The sequence below is a fragment of the Vanrija pseudolonga genome, chromosome 2 (genome assembly GCF_020906515.1).
Source record: "Vanrija pseudolonga chromosome 2, complete sequence".
Taxonomy (NCBI): domain Eukaryota; kingdom Fungi; phylum Basidiomycota; class Tremellomycetes; order Trichosporonales; family Trichosporonaceae; genus Vanrija; species Vanrija pseudolonga.
The window spans coordinates 1,342,321-1,366,220 of NC_085850.1; the positions used below are offsets into that span (position 1 = coordinate 1,342,321).

The 23,900-nt window shown below is 59.4% G+C and overlaps 12 protein-coding genes across 12 annotated transcripts; 4 read left to right on the forward strand and 8 right to left on the reverse strand.

Moving 5' to 3' along the window:
• Positions 1-340: 340 nt before the first annotated feature.
• On the forward strand, positions 341-1,791 carry LOC62_02G002290 (uncharacterized protein; the record flags this gene model as incomplete). Its single annotated transcript, XM_062768799.1, has 3 exons — positions 341-588; positions 635-1,424; positions 1,463-1,791. 3 exons carry the CDS (start codon positions 341-343, stop codon positions 1,691-1,693), a joined length of 1,269 nt encoding a protein of 422 aa, XP_062624783.1. The 3' UTR covers positions 1,694-1,791.
• Positions 1,792-3,198: 1,407 nt separating this feature from the next.
• On the forward strand, positions 3,199-3,729 carry LOC62_02G002291 (uncharacterized protein; the record flags this gene model as incomplete). Its single annotated transcript, XM_062768800.1, has 1 exon — positions 3,199-3,729. The coding sequence occupies one exon, from the start codon at positions 3,199-3,201 to the stop codon at positions 3,727-3,729; it is 531 nt and encodes a 176-aa protein (XP_062624784.1).
• Positions 3,730-5,350: 1,621 nt separating this feature from the next.
• Positions 5,351-5,979, forward strand: LOC62_02G002292 (uncharacterized protein; the record flags this gene model as incomplete). Its single annotated transcript, XM_062768801.1, has 2 exons — positions 5,351-5,645; positions 5,684-5,979. The coding sequence occupies 2 exons, from the start codon at positions 5,351-5,353 to the stop codon at positions 5,977-5,979; spliced, it is 591 nt and encodes a 196-aa protein (XP_062624785.1).
• A 1,359-nt stretch (positions 5,980-7,338) lies between these two features.
• On the forward strand, positions 7,339-7,968 carry LOC62_02G002293 (uncharacterized protein; the record flags this gene model as incomplete). The annotated part of the gene is made up of 1 exon (XM_062768802.1): positions 7,339-7,968. One exon carries the CDS (start codon positions 7,339-7,341, stop codon positions 7,966-7,968), a length of 630 nt encoding a protein of 209 aa, XP_062624786.1.
• A 583-nt stretch (positions 7,969-8,551) lies between these two features.
• On the reverse strand, positions 8,552-9,166 carry LOC62_02G002294 (uncharacterized protein; the record flags this gene model as incomplete). The annotated part of the gene is made up of 1 exon (XM_062768803.1): positions 8,552-9,166. The coding sequence occupies one exon, from the start codon at positions 9,164-9,166 to the stop codon at positions 8,552-8,554; it is 615 nt and encodes a 204-aa protein (XP_062624787.1).
• Positions 9,167-10,767: 1,601 nt separating this feature from the next.
• On the reverse strand, positions 10,768-11,247 carry LOC62_02G002295 (uncharacterized protein; the record flags this gene model as incomplete). Its single annotated transcript, XM_062768804.1, has 1 exon — positions 10,768-11,247. One exon carries the CDS (start codon positions 11,245-11,247, stop codon positions 10,768-10,770), a length of 480 nt encoding a protein of 159 aa, XP_062624788.1.
• A 366-nt stretch (positions 11,248-11,613) lies between these two features.
• Positions 11,614-12,138, reverse strand: LOC62_02G002296 (uncharacterized protein; the record flags this gene model as incomplete). The annotated part of the gene is made up of 1 exon (XM_062768805.1): positions 11,614-12,138. The coding sequence occupies one exon, from the start codon at positions 12,136-12,138 to the stop codon at positions 11,614-11,616; it is 525 nt and encodes a 174-aa protein (XP_062624789.1).
• Positions 12,139-13,219: 1,081 nt separating this feature from the next.
• LOC62_02G002297 (uncharacterized protein) lies at positions 13,220-13,717 on the reverse strand (the record flags this gene model as incomplete). The annotated part of the gene is made up of 1 exon (XM_062768806.1): positions 13,220-13,717. The coding sequence occupies one exon, from the start codon at positions 13,715-13,717 to the stop codon at positions 13,220-13,222; it is 498 nt and encodes a 165-aa protein (XP_062624790.1).
• Positions 13,718-17,448: 3,731 nt separating this feature from the next.
• LOC62_02G002298 (uncharacterized protein) lies at positions 17,449-19,257 on the reverse strand (the record flags this gene model as incomplete). The annotated part of the gene is made up of 2 exons (XM_062768807.1): positions 17,449-17,894; positions 18,966-19,257. 2 exons carry the CDS (start codon positions 19,255-19,257, stop codon positions 17,449-17,451), a joined length of 738 nt encoding a protein of 245 aa, XP_062624791.1.
• A 1,162-nt stretch (positions 19,258-20,419) lies between these two features.
• LOC62_02G002299 (uncharacterized protein) lies at positions 20,420-20,983 on the reverse strand (the record flags this gene model as incomplete). The annotated part of the gene is made up of 1 exon (XM_062768808.1): positions 20,420-20,983. The coding sequence occupies one exon, from the start codon at positions 20,981-20,983 to the stop codon at positions 20,420-20,422; it is 564 nt and encodes a 187-aa protein (XP_062624792.1).
• Positions 20,984-21,657: 674 nt separating this feature from the next.
• Positions 21,658-22,161, reverse strand: LOC62_02G002300 (uncharacterized protein; the record flags this gene model as incomplete). Its single annotated transcript, XM_062768809.1, has 1 exon — positions 21,658-22,161. One exon carries the CDS (start codon positions 22,159-22,161, stop codon positions 21,658-21,660), a length of 504 nt encoding a protein of 167 aa, XP_062624793.1.
• A 798-nt stretch (positions 22,162-22,959) lies between these two features.
• On the reverse strand, positions 22,960-23,469 carry LOC62_02G002301 (uncharacterized protein; the record flags this gene model as incomplete). Its single annotated transcript, XM_062768810.1, has 1 exon — positions 22,960-23,469. The coding sequence occupies one exon, from the start codon at positions 23,467-23,469 to the stop codon at positions 22,960-22,962; it is 510 nt and encodes a 169-aa protein (XP_062624794.1).
• Between the last annotated feature and the right edge of the window lie 431 nt (positions 23,470-23,900).

Below are 23,900 nucleotides of genomic sequence, written 5' to 3' on the forward strand. Positions count from 1 at the left end.
GCGGCGACGCATTCTAGGGACCCGAGCGCGATGGGTGTCGCGACGACGCCGCTAGCTAGCTAGCCAGCCATGTAGCTACCCCGCACCGAGATTGCATCCAGAAAGGAGGAGGACGTGTTGAGTAGAGCATTAGTTGGAGACCCTGTAGGGGTTGCTGTTTGTATGCACTATGCACATACACGGCGAAGAACGGCTCGTGTTGGAGTGATGGGACCCAGGAGGGCCGCCCCGAACCCCCCCCCCCCCCCCGCAGCGCTCCCCAGTCACCGCCTCCACCTCCACTTTCTTCAGCCCCCGACTCCTCTCATCTCGTCGTCGCATCCACCCTCTCACCCATTTAATGCCAAAGCACGCGCTCAGCTTCAAGCACCTAATAGCCACCAGTTCAAAGCAGCAGCAGCACCGCCCAGCTCCCGAGCGATCCGTAAACGACCTTTTATCGTCGTCACGCCGTGCCCAGCCGCAGCAGCACGAGGCGCAGGACGACGCCGCTGGGCGGCAGCTGCCCCCGCATCTGAGGGGACAGCGGGTATGGGCGCCGAGCGCGGTCGACCCCGCGCTGGAGATTGACAGTGGCGCTGTCCATCCGTGGGTCGGCTTCCTCCTTAACACGCCGTCCAAGCTGACGCCGCAGGGGTGAGCTCTTACGGCGAGCTGAGCAAGCGCATCGAGCAGCCGCGAGGTCCGTTGCTGGACCAGCACCACCGCCATCATGGCGCCCATCAACGGCCAAGCCAAGCGAAACCGGTCCACCTGCCCCGCCAGATAGGCGCGCGACGACGTACGACCTGCTATCGGCGGCTGCGGTGCTCGGCGATAACGCCGCCTCGCCGTGGCCGCTGAAAGGCGCGCCACGCCTCGTCGACTGCTGCGTCGGACTCGTGCTCAAGCTCTTGCATAGCACCGAAGTGATCGCCGACGAAGACGGCGCAGGGAGAATGACCCTCGGAGACGCCGTTCTCGAGACGACGCGCGAGCTCGACCTCCGCCTGCGCTATCTCGTCATCCGGCGAGCGGCGCTCCTCCCGCACGGCGATCCGCAGCGGCTTGCGGACCGCCAGATCCGCGGGCTGCTCGAATATGACGCGGGTGCAAGGGCATCAGTGCAGCAGCAGGTCGTCGAGGATGATGACGATTGGGATGCGTTGGGTGACACCGACGCCCTCCCGCACCTCGCGCTCACCACCCACCCATCCCCGATCCCGCTGCTGCGCGACGTGCCGCGCATGCAAGCGCTGGCACTGACATCCCTCGACCTTGCGTACTGCACCCTCCCGGCCGACCTGGATCGCCTGGTCGCTGTTCTCCCGTCTGGCCTGAGGACACTCGGCCTGCGCGGGGTGCGCGCGCCGAAGCCTTCAGACGTCACCAACCTCTGGGTGCACGGTATGAACAGCCTCGGGCGCAAGCTCATCGTGCTGAGGGTGGGTTTGTGATCTTTCTTTCAGGCTGACCGGAGCAGACCCTCGACCTCTCAGAGTTCCCTGCGACGTCCGCTGCCCTCCTCACACTCCTCAAGGCACTTCTTCAGCCTGTAGGGACCCACCTGCCGTCCCTCCGCGTCCTGGGGCTCGCTGGTGTTCTTGATCAAGACGAGAGCAACGCAACGAGAATGGTCACAAAGCGCGCCGTGTCAGAGATCCTGAAGAGTGACGGCGAGCGTACACATTGGGTCGAGGTGTTGTGGGAGTAATTGGGAGCCGGTGTGGAGCCCAGCCGCCAACTAGGGGCCCTGGCACACACACCCCATCGACCCAAACGGAATAGCATAGACAGTTAGATCATTCATTGTACATCATGCAGCCAGCTCATGTGGCCACCTCTTGCGGCCAGCTCGAGCGGCCAGCTCAAGCGAGCGAGGTGCCGAACAGCCATGACGCCTCATAAACGTGCCATCATCGCGAGGCAGGATGGTGCACAACAGGCACCAGGAGTTGACTCGGGGCTGGAATTGGGCGGCACGCTTGCATTCTAGTTTCCCCTGGCCCACTCCACCAGACTCACTTTGAGCACGCCAGCAGAGTGTGCCGGCACAAGCAGTCTGCGAGAGCACAAGCATTGCCGGCGCTAGCTGTGGCACTAACACCTGCCCAAAGCAGCTTAATGCGGCCCCCCACTTTCTTCGGCGGCGTGTGCTCGGCACGGAGGGCGAAATGGCGAAATATGTGAATGAAGGCTATCGGCTACTTACTTTGACCAAACCACACTCTAGTTGCCTGTGGGTGGGTTCCAGGCCGCTTAGACTCACTTGGCGTAATTCCACGACGTCCATGACGGCGCTGCAAGCATGTCGTCGAAGGATGCATGGAGAAGGATGTGCAGAGCCGACACGGACACGGACACCGACGCCATCGCCGACGCGCCCGGCGCTGTTGTGTACACTCGCGCCACCCACCAGTAAGCCACGCCGAGCCACGTCCCGAGCCGAGTAGCAAGCACTCAATTGAACGCGTCGTGGCGCGTCGTCCCGTCCACAAGGACGACTGTCCCATCCTGGGGGTCGGGTATGTATTTTTTGCTTTGCTTACACCACGTAACGTTTATTCAATTTCGGAATCCTTCTTGATGCACTAGCGTGCAGCTACGGGGGATCCGCGAGGAGGAGGGTGTGCATGGTGTGCTGCATGTTCAGCTTTGACTGCGTCGAGGCACGTCGAGGGTGGGCGAGGCTCCAGAGGGGGCCTGGAGCTCCAGCACCATCCATCTCCCAACGTCCCAACCCCATACCCCAACCCCCGCTCTCAGAGCCCTGCGCTAACGCACGCTGCCATCAACCTTCACGCGCCTCTCGTCACGGCCGATCTCTAATACAGTGGCGTCCCTGTCCGACACACCCTGCCCGGCACCCAACACGGCTGGCGCCGTTCGGCGGACGAGGCCTGCAGTGTGTATACCGGCGCCGTGCCTTGCAGTGCGGAGATCCCCACTATCTGTAGCTCGGCACCCTTGCGGCGACTACGGTCTCGACTGGGTTAGTGGCCTGCCTGCCTCGGAAGATTACAGCGCCGGCATCCTTGTGGCGGCAGCAGCAGCAGCGCCAACAAGTCACGGAGGACGCATGCACCCTTCGCGTTCTCTTCGGTAGCTGTTTGACGCACGCCAAGTCTACATACCCAAGGATGAAGTCCCAGCAAGCCCAACACACATAAGCAGCGCTCTCTCCTGGAGGATCGTCCAACATTCCCCACCTCCATCGTCATGCTGCCCAACCTCGTTCTCTGCGTGCTCGCTGTTGCCGGCTCGGCCCTCGCCGCTCCAGGCAAGGGCAGCACCAAGGTCGACCTTAAGAACGACAACCTGTTCGCGCTGCCACTCACGGCGCTCCACACGCGTGGCTACGTCCCCGAGACGGAGGCCCAGCTCAAGGCGCGCACCGTGGCCGACAGCATCACCGTCAGCTGCTTCCCCGGCCCCAACTGCTATGGCACCCCCTCCGCGTCCCACACGTACACCAACACGCGCAAGTACAACACCCAGGCCGTGCTCGCCAACGGCCCGACACAGAGCTTTGGCAGCTGCCGCTTCGACACGACGGGCAACTACCGCGCCTACGTCCAGCTCCAGGGCGCCAGCCCCAAGCCAGGCCCAAACGGCATCAAGGTCGCCCCCGTGTCCAACATCGGCACGACGCCACCCTCCGGCTCGTACTGCCTCACCCAGAACTCGCTGAGCCAGGACCCCGCCCGCCGAGGTGCCAGGGTTGTGGTCATCGGCCGTCTTGGCCCTTAGTCCTTTGACCGTCTTCGTATTAGATGCGTCTAGCTGCGGCTGGCTGTGGACACTTTTTCTGAACATTGATGTAGGCTTTACAAAATGAATCGATTCGAAGACTGTTGCCGAGTTGAACCAGTGTGAATCAAATGGCACAGTGTGAATGCCGGTCGATGTCGTGTTCATCGGCAACCAGTTGACGCCTCGGCAAGCACCACACCCCTGCACTGAGCTCTGAGAGGGGGGGGTCGAAAAACGCAGCACCTGGAGGCTAGAGCATTGCCGGCTCCCAGCACTGCCCAGCCAAGCAAGCACAGCCAACACAGTCGCGCACGGCCTGCATTGAGAGTATCAAACCCCTTGTCGAAGTACGTGCGAGACGGCCGCCATTCTCGCTCGCCCCGCCACACTTACACGGCGACGCGACCATTCACCTAACTCGACGAACCCGTTCCACAACTGCGCTTTCCAAACGCGACCCAGCCCACCCCTAGCGTCAGACTACGGCCCGTCATCCCCAGCAACGTCTGCAAGTGAAGGGGTTAGGCACAACCAAGTATGCCTCGCGTCTCCACACCACACCGGTAACGAGGTGCCAACATGCTTGAAACACCCTTAATGGAGCCCCCTGGGCGGGTTCCTCGGCGAACAGCAACCAAGTCGATGACGACCGGCGGTGCCTCGGCGTCGGGCGGCGTCACCAAAAGGGCGGTCGTCACGACCACCCGCGTGCGACGCGCCGAGACTGCATCATCCGTCGCCGTCGATTGCCAATGCCCTCGGCGTCAACAGCGTCGCACAGCGCCGGAGTTGCTACAAGCCCGGAGCACCGGCATTGACTCGGTGCTCCGTACTCGCCGTGACCCGGCTCGTCGCCCTGCTCGTCCACAACCAACACTCCGTAAACCGCCACACGACGCCCGATGCGTTCCTACAAACAAACCCAGGCTCGTCGTCAATGCTTGTTGTGCTTGTTTCACTTTGGCACCGCGGTCGCCGATTGGCTTTGACGCCGGCCGAGGTCACACGGCGCGATCACGACGCGCCTGCTCATCCCCAATGATCGTCGCGACGCACTCGCCGACGCCAGCCGACACCGATGGCGACACGTCTCCCCCTCCGTTTGAGGGGCCGTCACGATGTGAACGGCACCGATCACCGCCGCCCGTCGACGACGGTCTGGACTGCGCCGCAACCTGTAACTTCTTGGTGTTGTCGACAGTCGCGTCGGGAGTCTTGTTACCGTGAACGCGAGATTGACGACGCTACATACAGGCACCTTCGAAGACACAACGACGCCTCATGCACACGTTGTAGAGTGTACGTACGGCGTTGATGTCGACGTGTCTACCCCTGTGTTCGACGACGGTCTGGACTGGTCTACTGCAACTTCTTGGGGATGTTGACAAATGGCGTCGCGCGTATCATTGCCGTGGAGGTGAGCTTCACGGCGCGACGGACACCCACTTGGAACACACCGAATCGTCTATATAAGACGGGTTGAAGGTCGCCTTCTCAGACTTCATTCTCAACTCATTCAACTTCCCAACTCTCGACAGGAGCTGTTCAAGTGCCACCTCCGCTTCCTACTCAAGTCACATTCGCGTCACACAACACACAAGTGTATCTTCCACGCACCATGCTCTTCCGCACCGTTACTCTTGCCCTCCTCGCCTCGCTGGTGGCCGCCGCCCCGACTCCTGAAGCCGCTCCCGCCCCGGACGCCGCCCCAGCCCCGGAGACTCCCCCGACCAGCGTCTTCGAACGTTCGGAACTCGTAGAGTCTGAGGGCCGCCCCGTTGGCCAGATCCGGCGCTCAGTGAGCCACGACGGCGATGCCCAGCACCTCCAGGCCCGCGCGGAGAAAGATCTCGTGAACAAGCCCGTCCCTGGCGGCGTCACGATCCGCTGCTTCAGAGGGACAGATTGCAAAGGTGATGTGCTCGTGACGTACCGCAGACCCGACCCCAAGACGAATATGACCTACGGAGTCCACTTCTATGCGCCCGAAACGAACGCTCAAGCTGCAGCTTCGACACGTGGGGCGGTTTCGAGGGCACCTTTGGAATCACCATCCCCAAGGGTGAGAAGTATGACGGGTGGGACGGTGACAACTGGACGCCTTATTGGGATGAGATCAGCCCCGTCATCAAATCAGCTGGCCGGGGAAGCCAGTGTGTCAACCAGAGCGGCAGGACCAAGGGCAACTCGGGCAACGTGATCCAGAAGCAGGGCCGCGTTATCTACACCAGTTCAGACCGGCGTTAGGGTGCCGACTGCCGCATGGCCCTCAACACATTGCTGTAGTCTTTCCGTCGTTCTGTGAACGACGAGTCGCTTGACTTCTTCTTCACCACCGGCGTGTCCCCCCAGACCGGTCCCTTTTTTATGACCCCCGAATCCTACCCCCGAATCCTCATGTACCAGTTTGAACGTTCCTTGAGGGCGCCGAGAGGGAGGGTGCCAGATATGTATCCGCCGCTGGGCGTGCGGATTTGGAGTTCGCAGTACGGGCTGGTACCAGACCTAGCCGTGAGGTACACTGGACCAAACTTGGAGGGCGACCCAAGGCGCATGTTGTTCCTGTGCCTCGGAGACAGACAACCAACTCGATGACCTCTGAGTGGGTGGTGCCTCGGCGTCAGAGTCCCCGCAGGGCCGCGTACGACGCGCCGAGACTGCATCATTCGTCGCCGCACGCGAGACGCGCCGAGGTTGCATCCCCATCGCGGGAAAACTGACACCATCCTCGGCACCAGACAGCGTCGCACGCACCGCCGACTTGCTCCGCGGTGCAGCGCGGACTCGGGCTCGGGATCGGCGTGGCATACTCGCGCCGCCCCGAGTCGTCGAGCTCCGTGAAATGCACGCAACACGGGGCCCGGTGCCTTCCTTCCCACAAACAAGAGCCCCGCCCGTCGTCATGCTTGTTGCGCTTGTTTCACTTTGACGCCGCTGCGGCCGCTGTGACTTTGACGCGCGCGGGGAGCCTTTTAAGGCTCAATCGCGACGCGCTCACTCGACGGAATCAGGACGATGTCCCGGCAACGCCGACGCCGCGACTGCGACGCGTCTTCCCCTCCGTTCGAGGGGCCGGCACCGATCACCGCACGCACACTCGTCGTCGGCGGTCTGGACTGCGCTACTTTCTGTAACTTCTTGGCGCTGTTGTCAGGTCACGACGGGGATTATCGCCGCGGACGAAGCTTCACGACGCCAGCGCACGCACCTTGGACGACACCGCGGTGCCTCCTGCACGCGTCGTAGAGTACCACGACAACGACCACGACGCGTCTGCCCCTCCGTTTGAACGGCCGACACGGGGCACCGCTCTTCTAGTACACGACGACGGTCTGGACTTGCGACTAAACTTCCTGGGGATGTTGACAGTCGCGTCGCGTAGCGTTGTTACCGTGGTGATCTTCGCGACGCGACATACACGCTCTTTGAAACACGCCGAATCGTCTATATAAGACGCGTCGAAGGCGCCTTCTCAGACTTCATTCTCAACACATCCAACTTCCCAGCTCTCTACCGTAGCCTCACAGCTCCACCAAGTGCTACCCACGCTCTTTACTTCAGCCACACTCACTTTACTCGACCCCAAAGGTGTACCTTCCACACACCATGCTCTTCCACACTGTCGCTCTTGCCGTCCTCGCCTCGATGGCCGCTGCCATCCCAGCTCCCGAGGCAGCCCCAGCTCCCGATGCCGCTCCCGTCCCCGAGTCCGCCCCCGTCCCGGAGACGCCGGCGACCCCCGTCTTTGAGCGCGCGGCTCCTTTGCAGTCTGCAATGATCCCCGCGAGCCAGAGCCAGCGCTCAGTCAACGACACCTCTGTGGACCACCTCGCGGCCCGCGGCCCCCAGGACGTCAAGCATTTCCCCCTCCAGGGTGGCTTCACTGTGCGCTGTTTCCACGGGCCCGACTGCCAGGGCAAAGAGCTTTCCATCAACGAGGAGCACAACCCCGCCACTGGGTGGACGTACTGGGCCCCCTTTTGGGCGCCTGACAACGAGCGCTCGAGCTGCCGTTTCGACACGTGGGGCGGCTTCCAGGGCGACTTTGCCGTCACTGTCCCCAAGGGCAGCGGCGGTTGGGTGGGCAACAGCTGGTCGCCCGACTGGATTGAGGTCAGCCCCGTCCGTCACTCGAACGGTCAGGGCCAGCAGTGCATCGCCCAGAGCGGCAGGACCAAGGGCAACTCCGGCAATTGGGTCCAAAAGCAGGGCCGCGTTCTTCACCTCAAGATCTAGTGGTGTTGGGCAGCACTCGAGCCTAGCCAACGTTTTGTATTCTTTACGTCGTTCTGTGAACGACGTGTCCTTTCGTTTCTTCTTCGCCAGCACTATGCCTACCCAGGCCGGTGTTTTATGACCCACAAATCTTTATGCAACCCGTTGTACGTTCCTGGAGCATGCCAGGAAGCGATCGCTGGGTCAGGGTCCCTGGGCGGATGTGGAGTGCGTACTGGTGTAGGAACACACACACACACAGCCAGGTACATAGGCGCAACCAAGCTTGGGGGACGCCCGAGGGTGCGAGTATATGCCTCTGGTTCCCCAGAATGGGGTCCCCCAATAGACCCCAGTAGGATCAGCCTGAAGTACCTCCGCTCCATTCGCTACCTGGGCATATCACTGTTGTACCAAGTGCAAAGCGGAGCAAAAGGTGATAGCATCAAAGTGTGTCCTTTAGGCTGTTTGGGTACACTACATAAAGGCTTTAGGGACCAAGGCGGTCGTTTACGGGCCATGGTACCCTGGCAGGACGGACGAAAAAGGGTTGTACATAACCGAAGTGGCGAGAAGGACTGGGGGCGCGATATTGACGCCGGCGTTAATGACGGTATGCAGCAGCAAACTTGACAACGTCGTCGCTGCCCTGAGTGCTCCACTGCCACTGGTTGACGCAGTACTGGCCCCAGCCGTTGGAGTAGTTCTCGCCCGAGATATGCTGGAGGGCGAAGGCGTTCTGGCCATCGGTGCCACCGGGGGCCATCCAGAACGTGCCCCAGAGGTTGTTCCACACGTCGAAGCGGCAGCTGGCCAGGCGGTTGCCAGGGTGCTTGAAGTAGAGGCCGTAGAAGTACCCGTTGGGGATGTTGTTGATGTCGCTCCACTCGGCGATCTGGTTGCCGTTGCAGTCGAGGCCGTCGAAGCAGCGGATCGAGAGGCCCGCATAGTCGCGCGCACTGATCGGCGAGGTGTCGACTGCGCCGTCGCGCGTGTGCTTGGTCGGCGCGGGACTCTTGGCCGAGATGGCAGTGGCCACGCCCTTGAAGTTGTCGCGCGCCTCGATGTTGCCGCCAGCGTCAGCCGCACTAGCGGCGACAGGTGTAGGGGTAGGAGCAGGACCAGGGGCCGAGACCACACCCAGACCTTGGAAGCCTGGGGCCGGGGCAGCGGCCGCCAGGGCCGCGGTGAATGTGAGGATGATGGAGTGGAGGAGCATAGTGCAAACGAGTGTGGGCTGCAGGTGGCTAGGTACTTGGGTGCTGAGGTGGAGCTGGGGAGAGAAGAGTTGGAGAAGATGTCGAGGAAGGGCTGCCATCGCACCGTCTTTTATAGACAACACAGGTCACCTCCAGCGACAACATCGCGCATCCTCCAGGCCAGCGCGTCGTCGACAAGACGGCATGGCGTCTGAGCCGGCGCGCTCGACACGCGGTCACCTTCGTTCTGCAGCTCGTGTTCCATTTCCTCCTCCGCCATCCTCGCGTCCTCAGACATGTTACCCTCCCTCCTGGTTGAGCCGGGTGCTGCACAAGGCCCACATTCCATACGGCGGACCGCCGCTCTCCAACGAGCAGGATAACCAGCGGCGCCTGCAGAACGCGTCTCCTTCACGACGGCGTCCGCGGAACGCGTCTTCCTCACAACGGTGACAGAAACCCACTTAAACCACGGCCTCCTCACACGTTAATTCACTAAACATGCAGCGCATGACGTCTACACGGATATCTCCGCAACCGCGCGATTCCCAGACTTTGGCTCGCCGTTCGGGGGTGCCGGTACCAGCGTGGGTACTTCAACTTAGCTCGCCGCTTGAAACAAGCTTACACGTCTCTAACGTGTGCAGGGGTTGGCATGGATTGTTCGAACGCGCACCGGGACCGACGGTGACGCGTCTTCGTCGGCCTGGGCCGTACGGGACCCGGCCGCACACGTACCTCAAAGCCCCAGAGGCGTTACATCTCCGGGCTTTGTCTTGTGGGCAACACTCTGAAACGCACCTCGGCGTCATGGGGAACGGTCACCGATTCCGCGAGGCGCAAGGGGAACCTGCTCTGTTGGCTTCCGTCGCGTCGCCATCGCCCGTGTTCAAGAGGGTCGCCCACAGCGCCCACCGCAATGCTGGGCCGACCCAAACCCAGGCTGGACGACTCTCGCCCCACCCTTGGCCCAGACCCGACATCCAACGGCAGTCACCTGCCCACCGCGCTACACATCGGACGAGCGCACCGATGGGCACGGCCGTTTGATCGCCATCGACGCGCGTGGAACACGACGCGGCTCGCCGTTGCAGGGAAGCTTGAAACCCCGCAATTAGGTCCGGCTTCCGCGGACGGCGGATGGACAGTGGGAGTCGGTACTGGGCCAACTCAGGGCGTGGGTCAAGCATGCACCCACCCGCAAGTAAGCTTGAAACCTTGTTCCTGACTAGCCTTGGGGCCACACATTGGACGGGACACGGCCAGCGCCGACGCGTCTCCCGCATACTCCCTCTGCATCGGAGCGTCGACGTCATGCATTGCGACGCGTCGCCTCGCGGATGAGGCCATCACAGCTTCTGCACGCAGTGCTCTTCTTCCACTCCGGAGCCGAGCCCACATTCACGTCCCAAGGTTGCGGACGATCATCCGTGTCTCCAAGACGGAGTACCTGCAAGCTATGGACTTGGGTTGGACTGTGAAAGTAGAATGACGCCCCTCAAAGTGTGGGACGAGGCACTCCGTAAGCTTGCATGACTAGATATATGTCCTAAACGGGGACCAATAGATTACGGGCAACGGAAGCAACATTACGAGCAACGGAGGTAGCCTTCATTGCCAATCAATTGGGGTTACGGAAGAGAACCGCGATCTTCTCGATGTTGCCCAGGCTCTCGGTGGTGTTTTCCAACTGATTGACGCAACTCTGACCCCAGCCTTCAGAGTAGGTTGCCTGGGATACGACGTGATCGATCCAATAGGCCGACACCCAAAAGCTGGCCTTCAAGTCGTTCCAGGTGTCGAAGCGGCAGCTGACCCGCCGGTCCGAGTCATGCTGGAAGCCCCAAGAGTACGACCAGCCCGGTTTGATCCCATTCCAGTCTCCTGACGTAAAGACAATGTCGCCGGTGCAGTCGAGACCGTCGTAGCAACGGATCGAGATGCCTGTGCTGTCGAAGGGCTCCACCGAGTCTCGAGCAGCAACCTCTGGAGTACGGGCTGCTCCAGAAGCGGCGTCATTGTTGTTAATGAGGGGGTTCGCGGCGGGAGCGGCGGTGGCCAGAGTTGCGAGGAGAGTGAGGGCCACTGAGTGAAGCAGCATGCTGTGGGCTATGTCGCCGTTCGGTTCGTTGAATGTGATGTGGTTCTCGGCCCACTGGGAAGAAACCGCCCTCCTTATGTACCCCTCGACTGCTCTGGTCCTTGAGAAGGGATTGCCTCGAAACAATGAGAATACTAGAAGGCCAAACGGTGTCTACATTGTACGGTGTTGTATTGTCTTTCGCTCCAATGCCTTTTGTTTCAATGTCATGGGCTGTATTGTCCCACTCAGATGGCTGCGTCTCCCTTCATCGACTCACTCCAGCCAAGACCATCCACAAATATGTAACATCAAATGATTTGGTATGAAAGTTGGGAGAATACGGAGAGGAGGGAGGTGCACTGCCAGTGGTCTCAAGCTACTGTACTAAGCAATGGCATCGCGCCACACAACGACATACTTGTTGACCATGCCTGTACCCTGGAAGCTGTCTTTCCACTCGTTGACGCAGTACTGGCCCCACCCTTGCGGGTAGTTCTTTCCTGAAATCTGTCGTTCATTGTCGGCCCGCATGTAAAAGTTGCCCTTGTAGCCGTTCCACACATCGACGCGGCAGCTGGCGAGCTGGTTGGCGGGATGCTGAAAATCGTAGACAGTTCCGCGGACGATCTTACTGAGCGACGGTTTGCCGATAACGTCATTCCATTCATAGAACGGCTTGCCTTTGCAGTCGGGCCCATTGTAGCAGCTGACGGAAAAGCCTGCGTTGTCTCTGGCCTCGACGGGGGCGCTGGCATCGCGAGCAATGAGGTCCACAGGGATCGTCACCCCGCACGTGTTCCGGTCGACCACGGTGGAGGTGTCGGCAGAGGCGTCGGCGAGAGGCTCCGGGGTGGGAGCCGAAACGGCGAGGGTGGCGGCCAAGGCGAAGATGAGGGAGTGAAGGAGCATTGTGTTGGGTCTGTTCGGCGGTGGATCGGTTTGAGATGGCGGTAGAACTGAGAGGACTTAGAGGAGAGGGGAGCATCGGCCTCCCTTTATGTATCCAAGAGCGTAGGCGATGATGGCCACACGATACCCTTTTCCTCCAAAACAACGCGTGGACCACAACACGTCCCCTGCATGGCTTGACCTGTGGTACCGCACGTTCCAGCCAGCCGTGACCTAGGGCGACCTCGATTCCTCCGTCTGGTTAGGAACCTGAAACCGAGTGCGGGATGGACACGCGTCAGGTGATCAGGCACAGACGCGTCTTGCTGCTCGTTTCTTTCCCCAAGTCACGTCGTACATCTTTAATATGTACACTTCACGTCGAGCCGCGGCCGAACACGCGTGCAGCGGATGAGCTCTTGCCACCCCCACGGCGAAACTCTCCGCGTTACGGTTGTTGCGACCCGCACCCCTGACCCCAGAGCCGTTGGAACCGGCCTTGCGGGAACGGACCGAGACTATTGTCGCTCCGCATCGTCGTAAGCCTGCAGGAGCCGATGGCAAGCGCGGTGAGCCAACCGGCGCATGGAGAGGATAAACATAGATGACAAAGAAGCTTGTACTGTGCTCGGCCCATTGCGCGGTGTCACCCCGGTTTCCCCCCCCCGTCCTTTCATATGTCACCCACGCATGCCAGCCTCATCACTTGACGTTGAGTAGCCTTCAGGTCCGACATCGTGCCTGAGTCATGACCTCTTTGAACTAGAGCCGGTCTTTGGTTGTGAGGAGTAGAACCCGTTGCGGAAAAGATAGACGTGGCTCCTCGTGACATGTCGGAGCCTGGGGGAGGTGTTGGGGTACATGGTGAATAGAAAGAACTGGGTACAGTACTGCAAGAAATGTCGACACATAGATCTGGCGCTACATAAAGGTCGGAGAAAGGGGGCGTCGGGAGGTGAACGATGTTGTGAGGCATATACAAAACTAACTAATTCAGGTTGGGAAAGGGCTCTTGGAGGTGGGGATGGAGGTGTGACACATCGACTAAAGGATTTCGTCCCAAAAGCACGTCTGACTCAATGTGCAGAACCAACTCTTCCTACTAAGCAGGCCATACAAGCAGAAACTTGTTCACGTAGCCGGGACCCTTGGTGCTGTACGGCAACTGGTTGACACAGTACTGGCCCCAGCCCTTGGGGTAGTTCTGGCCCGAGATGTATCGGTCGCTTTCATCTTGAAGGTGGAACTCGCCAGTCCAGCCGTTCCAAACGTCGAGGCGGCAGCTGACAAGTCGGTCCCCATAATGAGGGAACCGATACCACCTTCCGGATCCGGGCTTGTTGTTGTTGGCGTTGTCTATCCACTCGAACAACTTGGTACCGGTGCAGTCGAGCCCGTCGAAGCAAAAGATCGAGTAGGCCCCAGTGGTGCGCGCTTCGAGGGGAGCTGTCTCCGCATCCTTGTCTACCTTTCGTGAGGCAGGCGCTGAAGAGCCTAGATCCTTGGCGACAACGATGCCGGAGTCGGGGGCAGGAGCGGTGGCGGGAGCGGCGGTGGCCAGAGTGACTACGATGGTGATGAGGATGGAGTGGAGAAGCATGGCGAAGGCGTATTGTGGTTGCGCGTCGGAAAACTTGTGAGGACTTGGGAGATGGATCACCATGTGCAGCTATGATCTTTTTCCTCTCTTTTTATATAGTTCATGGAAGCGGGCTAGACCCCGAAGGTCACTCGATCAAGAACAGCGCAAAACACCGCGCCCACACAGACACTCCCGAGTGTACCGACCGTACTCAGCCACGCAAAAGGCACCTCGTGGGTTTTCCGCAACACGTCGAGCTGGATCCAACAGGGGATGATTCGGCAGAGCTGCTCACATGACGATTCTACGGCCGGCGCCCAGTCAGATACCTGGACAAACTCTGGGTGAGGGGCACAGGAACCCGCCAGTGGCGTTGCGCTAGTGTGGGTGCAGTCAGGTCCAGTCGCAGGTTGAGACAAGGGTGCGCGCACAGCCCACCTGCCTCAGTCTATCAGATGAGGTACTTGAAACGGACTTCTGGGCCACAGTTCCGCGACGCGTCCTCAGGTGTTTCCCGGCTCCACCTCGCTCCGCTTCTCAGAGACCGATCCCATCAAGTACTGGGCCCAGCCGTGACCCTGCAGTAGAACCTGCATACCCCTAGTTTAGCGCCGTGCTATCCGGCACTTCAGGTGGCCTTCAGTGGGCAGGGAGCCGCTGCAGCAGAATGCGGGAAGGCGTCGCGGCTCGGCATGCGGATTCAGGTGAGGACCCGTCTGTAGGTCTGGGTGCACTCAGGGTTAAGGCATTAAGCATGCCGTATAACCCAACAAGCTTGAAACTTTGTTCCTGTTAGACCCGGCTTGTGCCCCACGAAACGCCACCGCGCGTGACCCGTCCTCCAACAGTCACCCGCAGGTAGTGACACCTGCGCTTGCGCTCTAGAACGCCGCACTGTTAGCTGCGTAGGCTGCATAGGCATCGTCTGGGGTGGATGGTGTCTGCTCCACCGAGTACAGTGGGTGTCCGTTAGGGCGCACGGTTCCAGACAATCAAGTGCGCGGAGCGTTTTTGACGGGCTCAGAGCAGGGACGTGTCACTCAGACCATTTGAAACTAACTCTTACCTCCGGTTTAGACCCGCGAAATGATGCGAACTGTGGACAGCGCAAGTCTGGGGCCGGATCTTCGGAGAGCAACAAAGGTCGTAGGCCGACGACGTCGCAACTATCGAGAATGTTGCCAAGCGTGAAGGTGGCTTGAGACGGGCGTAGACGTTGAATCACCGGCTGTAAAGATACTGCCAGGTATCTTCGCTATTTTCTCGCTGTCGGGCAGCGTGGAGTGAAAGCTGCCATAGGCATGATATGTTTAGTCTGTTGTGAAACAGAAGGATTCTTTTCATTCTTGTTTTGGTTTGTGTACGTCGTCTTTTGGGACAGCTCCGGTCGCGGTCTCGACTTCTTGTTTACATTGGACCAGGTAACGAACTAATAGCGACCGTACACAACATTGAACACACTGGGGGCGGTGATGATGCTAGGCCAGCGATCGACGCAGTACTGACCAGAGCCAGGAGAGTAGTTGTTACTGGAGATGTGTGTGGCGCTGAAGGGGCTCGGCCCCCCAACGGATAGATAAATGACGCCGGCCCAGCCGCCCCAAGTGTCGAGGCGACAGCTGGCCTCGCGGCCCCCGTCAACCGAGAATGCGCCCCATGTCCCGTGTCCGATGGTGTACACGTTGGTCAGCCAGGCAAACGGGTCACCCCGGCATGAAGGGGTGTGAAATCAATAGATGGAGAAACCACCGTCTCGGGAGGTCAGTTGCTCGGTAGTGTTTGAGTGCGGCATAGGTTGGGTCGCGATCTCAGCGGGCGTCATAGGTTGGGTCGTGATCTCGGTGATCTCGAGAGGGGGATCCACTGGAGCTGCAGATGCTGTGGCGGCAAAAAGAGTCGCAAGCAGTGCGAAAATGATAATCTTGTGGAGCATGGTTGGTCGAGCTTGTGATGATACGGTATCAGGTTGAGATGGTTGGGGAGAGGGTCTGAACTTCTTGTGAAGATGGCATGAAGAGACTGAATCGAAGGCCGGTTCGAGGCCGCCTTTTATCTCTTTCTGGATTATTCCTTCAGCTTCACAGAGGCCGTGAAGTGTCGGCTGGGAGATTCACAAGGTTGACTGCTGTGGTTGCCATAGAAACAAGCGGGACCCTTTAGGTTGTGAAGAAGCAAGCCAGTGGGAGAGGCGCGAAAGGCGAGCTTAGTCGAAGGTCGAAGGAGGTCACAGGTATTACTTAGCGCATGTGATTCAGCGACCCGAGGCACCGTGCCGGCTCGCACATGATCTCAGCCAGGTATGCAGACACCGCCTGTCTACTCTGTTGACAGTGTGCTACAGAACCCACGTTAGTGGTGCGGATACCATGCTGCATGGAGCGAAGACGAGAGGGTCCGAGTGAGTGACGGAATTTAGTGACGGAAGTGCGACCACCGTAAAGGTTAGGGTTTAGCGCTGTGGTTGCAGGAACCCGCCAATGCCATAAGTCCCTTGTCGCTATGTACTCCATCATTATGTCCTGAATTTGCGTCTGGTGGTTGTGCGTGTGGACGTCTCCAGAGAACTTGTCCGCAGCAGGAGGCCGAAAGGCCAAGTTCGTTCACGTGGGTTGATCGACAACGCCGGCACGAGTGCCACGTCTGCTGAGGGCTCACCGTGCCGAATACCCGGGCGGCCGTTACATGAGCTAAGCTTCAACGAACTTGACGACGGCAGCCTCGCTACTCCCGCCTCGGTCGGAGGGTTGTGTTGCTAGCACAGGGCCAGCACAGCTTGCAGGAGGTCACTTAAATGGCACACGCTGCAGGCCTGAGTGGTAACACTCGTATGAGCAATACGTCATAGGTGCTCGACTAATGTTGTCAAGTCAAGGGACCCGCAGTCGAAGTAAGCTTGACGAGCAACGAGCTCCACAATTGGTTTGCAAGCCCCAGCCTTACATCACCCCAGTGAGGTTCGTCTCTTGGATACAGGTAGGCCGAGTGCTTAAACCGGTAGTGAGTTCGAGAATACAATATCGACTTAAATCAGGTCCTGGTCAAATGATGATGAGCTGATGAACCCAATTCTGTTGCCCGATAGGAGTCGCGTGTCGTCCACATGATGCGCTTCTGGTCTCGGGCCTTCGAACCATATGTATTCCAAGCGGCACGTGTGTTCACCAGCAACGTTCGGCTTCCCGAAACATTTACAGTACGGCATCACCTAGTACTGTAGTGACCAATACGGGTACGAAGGGTGGGTGCTGCCACATCCGCGTTGCCTGCAAGACGTTCCTAGAGACCCGGGCACTTGTTACGCATCCCGTAAGCATGTCATCCCGTAAGCATGTAGGTTTGTAGACAATGGCGCACGCCATACATGCTAAGACTCGGACACTGTGCCCACTGGGCCGCCAGCGGCAGCCGAATGCCGTTGGTGAAGAGGATACTGTACGCCCATGGAAGCTCACACCGGCGAGGTTGGACAAGAACACCCGCTCAAGCCCTGTGAGGGGTACGTGGGTATGTACAGCACACCCAGGGCTCTTCGCACGTGGCTGACATGCTTTGCATCTTGGGTCCAGCTACCACCGGATCGAATACACGGCCACTTTCATAAGGCCGCCGTTGTGAGAGCCGACAGAGTGTTGCCACTGGTTGACGCAGAGCTGGCCACTGCCTCGCGACGTCTCCTTGGTAGAGATGGGCTTGTTGCTGTTCTCGTAGGCGTTGGTGGAGGCACTGTTCACCATATAGAATTGGCCTGCTCAGCCATTCCACGTGTCCAAGCTGCAGCTGATACGCCGGGGCAAGCTTGGGAGATCAATGGCGAACCACTCGTTGTGCCCATGATCGTATCTGTCACCCGAGAAGATAATCTGCTTCCCCTTGCAGTCGATGTTGTCGTAACACCGAATCGCCATACCGGCGCGGGCGCGTGACGAAAGTCCGTCTTTGATGTTCTCCAGAGCGGAATCGGAGACGTTTGGGATGTCGATTTTCGAGAGGTCCTCGAGCGCGTTGCCCTTAGGGGCGACGGCGGTCGCATCGACCTCAGCTGCGGGAGCTGCTACGGCGATAGAGGCGAGAAGCGCGAAGATGACGGTCTTGACGATCATGGCGGTGAGGTTCAGCGGGTATGTCGCGTGCGGTGGCCAATTGTCCGAGTGCAGGTGTGGATCGCAGTAGTTGCCGGGATGACTTTGAGACTTCACTTGAGCGCGTCTGTTATAAGTCGCGGTGGCCACAGTCGCGTTAGGCCACAGTCACCTCCACTAGCTCCTGCCAAGCCGCCTCCTAGGTGGGCTGTTGAGCGGGGTTGGCGCGAAGGAGGCCGCTGCCGGTCCCAGTCAGGAAACCCGTGGTCTTCCCTAGTCCATCCTGAAGGGTGGTCGTGGAGTGGATAACTCTTGCTCGACGACTCCCTATATGATGGGGGTCCGAGTATCCTATGGTGTGGTTCACGTCGGAAGTGGCGGGTGGGCAGGAGAAGTTCAGGCACGCGATGCGTCGCACGATTCGGCGCACCCTGCGGAGGCCTCACAGGTCGGGGCGAATGTCGGGGCCGTAAACAACCACCATTGCCGAAGCCACGGTTCCTTCGGGGAGAGGGTGGCCAGAACTGCACAGACTCCGTGGGCTGGGGGCAGTGTCCACCAAGTGCACTTTCGACTCATAAGCTTGCGCATTGTTTCGGATTGGCTCCGGCAGAGGGCCTCACCCTGCTTTACACTGTCACCAGATGACATCAGGTGGGTGACGCGTCTTGGAATGCCAAGACGACAGCTTGGTCAAGGTTTACGGCCTTCACATACCGCAGCCGACGCAGCCGCCAACTGCCTCCAACGCCGACCTGTGGCACCACCTGCTACTGAAGCGCGCTCGACATGGGCGCGGCTGAAGCCAACGCACATCGTGCGTTTGGCCCTGGCGGAGGGACAAAGCTGATCCACCATTCATCCATTTATGGGATACCTAGTGGCTGAAAGCGTCGTTGCGCCCATGCCGAGGCCTGTAACGTACTAGTAGCGCCGGACAACAGCTACAGCTGTTAGCGAACCTCCGAATCGATTCACTCCAGGCCAGCCTGCGAGACACCGCTGGCCACCTCCGTAGATTGACTGGGGGCCAACTATGGTCGGAACTACATGTGCATAGTCGAGGGCTGTCTTCGCGTCGATGGCTTGGACAATTTTCATTTCGCCGTTCCACCCGTTCCAAGCGTCCAAGCGGCAGGCGATGGGTGTCCGGAAAGGGACTTCAACCTGTATCGCATAGGTCACACCAGACCTGTAGTACTGGTCGCCAGAGCTGGCCATCTCAATGCCTTGACACTTGTCCGAAAGGTAGCACCTGACGGCAAATCCGGCCGAATTGCGGGCCTCGAGCTGAGCCTCGGTGCTCTCGGAGGCGGAGATCGTGATGGCCTCGTTGTCGCCGATCTTGATAGCCTCGGTGCCCTCGGACAAGACATTGGCTGTGCCTTTAGAAGTCGGAGAAGAGCTATCGACCTGAGCAGTGGGCGCCGCGGCCGCGAGCGAGGCAACGAGGACCAGGATGATGGTGCGAAGAAGCATGGTGAGGTAGGAGTGTAGCTACGATTGAATCTGATCGTAGTAGTGTTGAGGATGTCGCAGATGTTGGAGGATGGAGAATGGCTTCCCATTCGAACCCGCTTTTATAGGCGTAGTCTCAGACCTCACATCAACTAGAGTTCGCACAGTTATCACTGCTCGAGCACAGCACCTTTGTCGTAGAGTTGGTTGTGAGGTAGGCATGTCCGCGCCTGACCAATGTGACGAGGACTGCCGCTGCGGATATTCAAGGAACCGCGGGTGTAGTGATGGTGGTGCACTTGGCAGGGAAGCTGGTTATACCACAGGTTGGGTGACACATGCGACCTTCAATGACGGAGCGGTGACTAATGCTCCCCGAACGCAGGGATGTGCGGCTATCATCATGAGTCTGGACGATGGGGCGGGTGGTTGTCATGGCGGGCTCGAGCAGGAACAAGCTTCAACTCTGCTCACGTGAAGCTTGGTCTGGGTATCGCACCGTCGCCCAGGAACCTCCTACCTTGGAAGCGACTAACCTTCATCGTCCCGAAAGCCCTTTGCCGCTCCGAAGGCCCTTGGCCGCTCCGAGGAACCCGGGGTCGACCTTGTTGTCCGAAAGGACAGGATGACGCCCAGCCGATGCTACGTCTGAAGCACCAGCCCGTCATCACTCCATGAACCTATGAGGGAGGGCATAGAACAGTAGTCATCCGTGTATCCTATGTACGGCGCACGTGTCCGCCATGCGGCAACCCCTTGACCTACATATTAAGCTTGACCCTTGAGCCCCGTGCTTCGCACCGCGTTCCGCATTGGTGATGTGGTGGTACCGGGCAGCATCTATCTCCACGCGCCCACAGTAGAGGCCAGCATGTGGTGACGCGACTGGGAACGCCAAGACAGCAGCTCGGTCAAAGCAGGGGCCTTCTTCACACACCACCGACAGCGGCACCCGCCGCCTGCCGACATCTTCGACCTGGATACCACCCCCCAATGATGCGCGCTCGAAATGGTACAACCGAACCCATCGCACATCTTATTCACTTGCACGAACACTCTTGGTCTCGGCCATCCCCTCATAGCCGAGGACGAAGCTGTACTCTCATGCATCCGTACGCCGGTCATCAAGGTGTTGAAAGTGACGGTGCGATGCCGTCGACCTTTGTACATGTACATAACGGGCTTAGTACCGCCTGGCGAGAGCTACAGCTCCCATCGAGCCTCCGGCTTGGTTCTGCGTAGGCATACCTCTAAGACACAACTGGCCACTTCCGTAGATAGATTTGGGTCCAGCAATGTCTCGTCCACCATTTTTAAGGGCGGTGTTCACGTTGAACGCTTCGACAATCTTGAGTTCGCCGCTCCAACCGCTCCAAGCGTCAAAGCGGCAGCTGATGGGTTTCCCGTAAGGGACGTTGGTATGTATCGCATAAATGATGCCAGACGGATAGTGTAGGTCACCAGAGCTGCGCACCTCGGTGCCTTGACAGTTGTCCGAGAAAAAACACCTGATCGCAAACCCGGCCGAATCGCGGGCGCCGAGCTGAGCCTCGATGCCCTCGAGGTTGGAAATTGAGCTGTTGACTATCTGGATATCCCCGGTGTCGATCATCTTGATAGCCTCGGTACCCTCGGGCAAGACAATGGCGGTGTCTTCAGTAGTCGGGGAAGAGTTGACAACCGAAGCGGCAGGGGCTGCGGCGGCAAGAGACCCAACGAGGGCAATGATGACAGTGCGAAGAAGCATGGCGAGCAGGAAGTAGGTGCTGAGAAGGTTGAATCTGACTGAGAGGAGTCGGGGGAGGTTGAAGGATAGAGATTGGCTTGCAGGTCGAGACCGCTTTTATAGGCGTCATCTCTTCTCGAGCACACCACCCTTGTCGTTGACTCGGTTGTGAGGGATGCCTGTGCGCGTAGAAGAAAGGTGACGAGGACAACAAGGAACCGCGGGTGTAGTGATGGTCGTGCGCTTGGCAGTGAGACCGGTGGGTGACTTCCGTGTTCTTCCTTACTTTAATACAGTCGGGCCACCGGTATGCAAGGTGAAGCGGTGACTAAATGCTCCCTGAAGGCAGAGATACATATGCGGTTACCACGGGCAATGGACCTCCGACGTTGTCATGGCGGGGTCACGCAGGAACAAGCTTAAAACGCTGCTTACGCGAAAGCTTGGTCCGGAACACCGTCCCAGAAGGCATCTGTGGCCCAGGAACTTCTGTACCTACTGTATGTACCTACCTTGGAGCCGACTAACCCTCATCTTCCCGAACGGAGCCCAGGGCGGTTGTCGTCTTGCCAACCCATACAACGTCTCCGTCGTTACAGTAGTCATCCGTGTATGCCCATGCGGCGCGAGCGGAAAAGGTTGAGACACTTTGAAGAGGCGGGGTGGTTGTCCACACGGACAGTGGGCCACGGACCCTAAAACCTGTGTGTAATAGCCACAACCTTGGTATTCTCGGACGGCCAAGCGAGGGCGGCCTCGCTATCCGCCATGTCGACACAGTACTGGCCGGCGCCGGGGGAGCTGGTGGAGCCCGAGATACGATTGCCCTCGAATAGGTTGGGCGAGCCCCCTCTGATGAGGTACATTTCGCCGGCCCATCCCTCCCAAGTGTCGAGCTGGCAGCTGATTTGGCGAAAGCGCGGGATAATGATCGCGAAGGCGTACCACGAGCCGGGGGGATAGTCATACTTGTCGGGCGAGTGCCCAATCTCTGGTCCGGTGCACCCGGGCTGCTGAAAGCACCTGACCGCCATGCCGGACGGCCCGCGGGCGGCGAGCGCGGTGCCGTCGGTACTGTCGGGGATGTTGGCCTCGTTCGAGCTTCTCGCCTCGAGCTCGCGGGATAAAGACGAGTCGCTGACCGGGGCTGCGGCTGCGAGCGATGCCACGAGGACGAGGATGATGGTGAACTCGCGCATAATCGTGTGGGTATGGGGGGGTGTTGTCGCCTTTGAGCTGTGAGCTGTGAGCTATGAAGTGTGCTGTGGACGGTATGAGGCGTCGTCGCGAGCGGGTCATTTATGCAGCGACTGTACATCTGCAACGCCCTATGGTTGCCACAGCCTCCCTGGAACTGCCACAGCACAGCTCTGGTATCCGTTGGCATCAAGGGCCCCTTCGGCCGGGGGATACCTGGGCCGAGACAGCGGGGTCGAAGCGGGCAACGCCGCTACTTAGCGCGAGACAAAGTTCGAGCTACTGCTCCGTCGAACAACGGGCGGTGCAGTCTTCGCGACGACGGGTGCTGCAAGGACACGCAGACAGCCGCACGATAACTGTGCGTACTCTTCACAGTCTCAGCTGATCTCCAGTCCCGACGCCGAAGATAATCGGGTCGGGAATGCGGTGCCCGACGGCCGCCTTCGGCGAACGAGGCGCGGGAGCCACTGTCTCCGTGGGAGTGGTTACTGCCTGACAACCAGACCGCGGTATGACACAGCACCGCCCTCCCGCGCCAACCTAGTCCGTTAAGCTAGCATTAGGCACTGTAAGCTTGCTTTTCGGGAGGGATGGCCTCCCACCGACCGTCGCGGAGCATTGCAAGCCATGCCTTAGAACGCAACCCGCTGGAGCAGAGGGTAACACACCCCTTGCACCCTACCTTCCTTGCCTCGAGGTGCAGGCACTGCAGCGACCGATTCCAGACACTTTGCATTTTACGATACGAAGCACTTGATAAGAGGCCTGCTGGTGTAGCGTCCAGATGGAAACAATCCTCATTGCGGCCTCCACCGCTTGGTCATAAGCTTCAGACTATGGTAGCCAGGGGCAGCTTTGGAAAACGTCCACTTGTCGACGCAGGCCTGGCCGGATCCGCCGGAGTAGTTGCTACTGGAAATCACGCTCCATACTCCGTCGTACAGACCAAGGATGTAGAACTGGCCCATCCAGCCATTCCATGTGTCGAAGCGGCAGCTGAAGTCCCTGTTATAGGGATAACTGTACCCGGTGATTGCATATGGGGTGTCAAAGGGTATGTCGTAGAACTCGGAGGGAAAGAATTGGATGGGGTTGCCTTGGCACCCTAGTTGCTCAAAGCACCAGAGCGAAAGACCAGGTCGGTTGTCACGCTCGCCCAGTTGCCCGACACTGTCGTCGCCCCAAGGCGCGGACGCGTTCCGTGGCGAGATGGCTTCGGCGGCGTCGACGGCGTCGGCTGCGTCGGCCACTGGGGCGGCCGCGGCGAGGGAAGCAACGAGGGCGGCGAGGATGGTGTGGAGGAGCATGGCGGGGGTGCTCAGCTGGGGTTGGTATGTAGCGATGTGTTGATAGAATTCGCTGTGGGGGCGGGCTGAGTTGGTCGTGGTGATGGGAAGAGAAGGTCGCTTCTGGTCTAGGCGCGCCGTTTATAAGCCTGTGAGCCCGGGGCCCGCCGTCTCTCTCAAGGGCAGCAGCACTGCAGATCGTGAGGGGAAGGCACATTGCCTCAGCGGCGATGGTCTCCAAGCGCAGCACCAGTGATACAGAGCTGGCTTGACATCACACACGTGTCGGCGACGGGGATGCTTCGGGAGGCGACCAAGGATTGTACGTGCTTACTACAGGCAGCGGTCGCCCCGTCTACTCGTCTGTGCCGTTGACGACACGAAGTGAGGATGTGCCTTGGATTGTCTGGCGGTCGTGCGGTCACTTGTTTCAGAAGGTGTCGTTAGCGGGA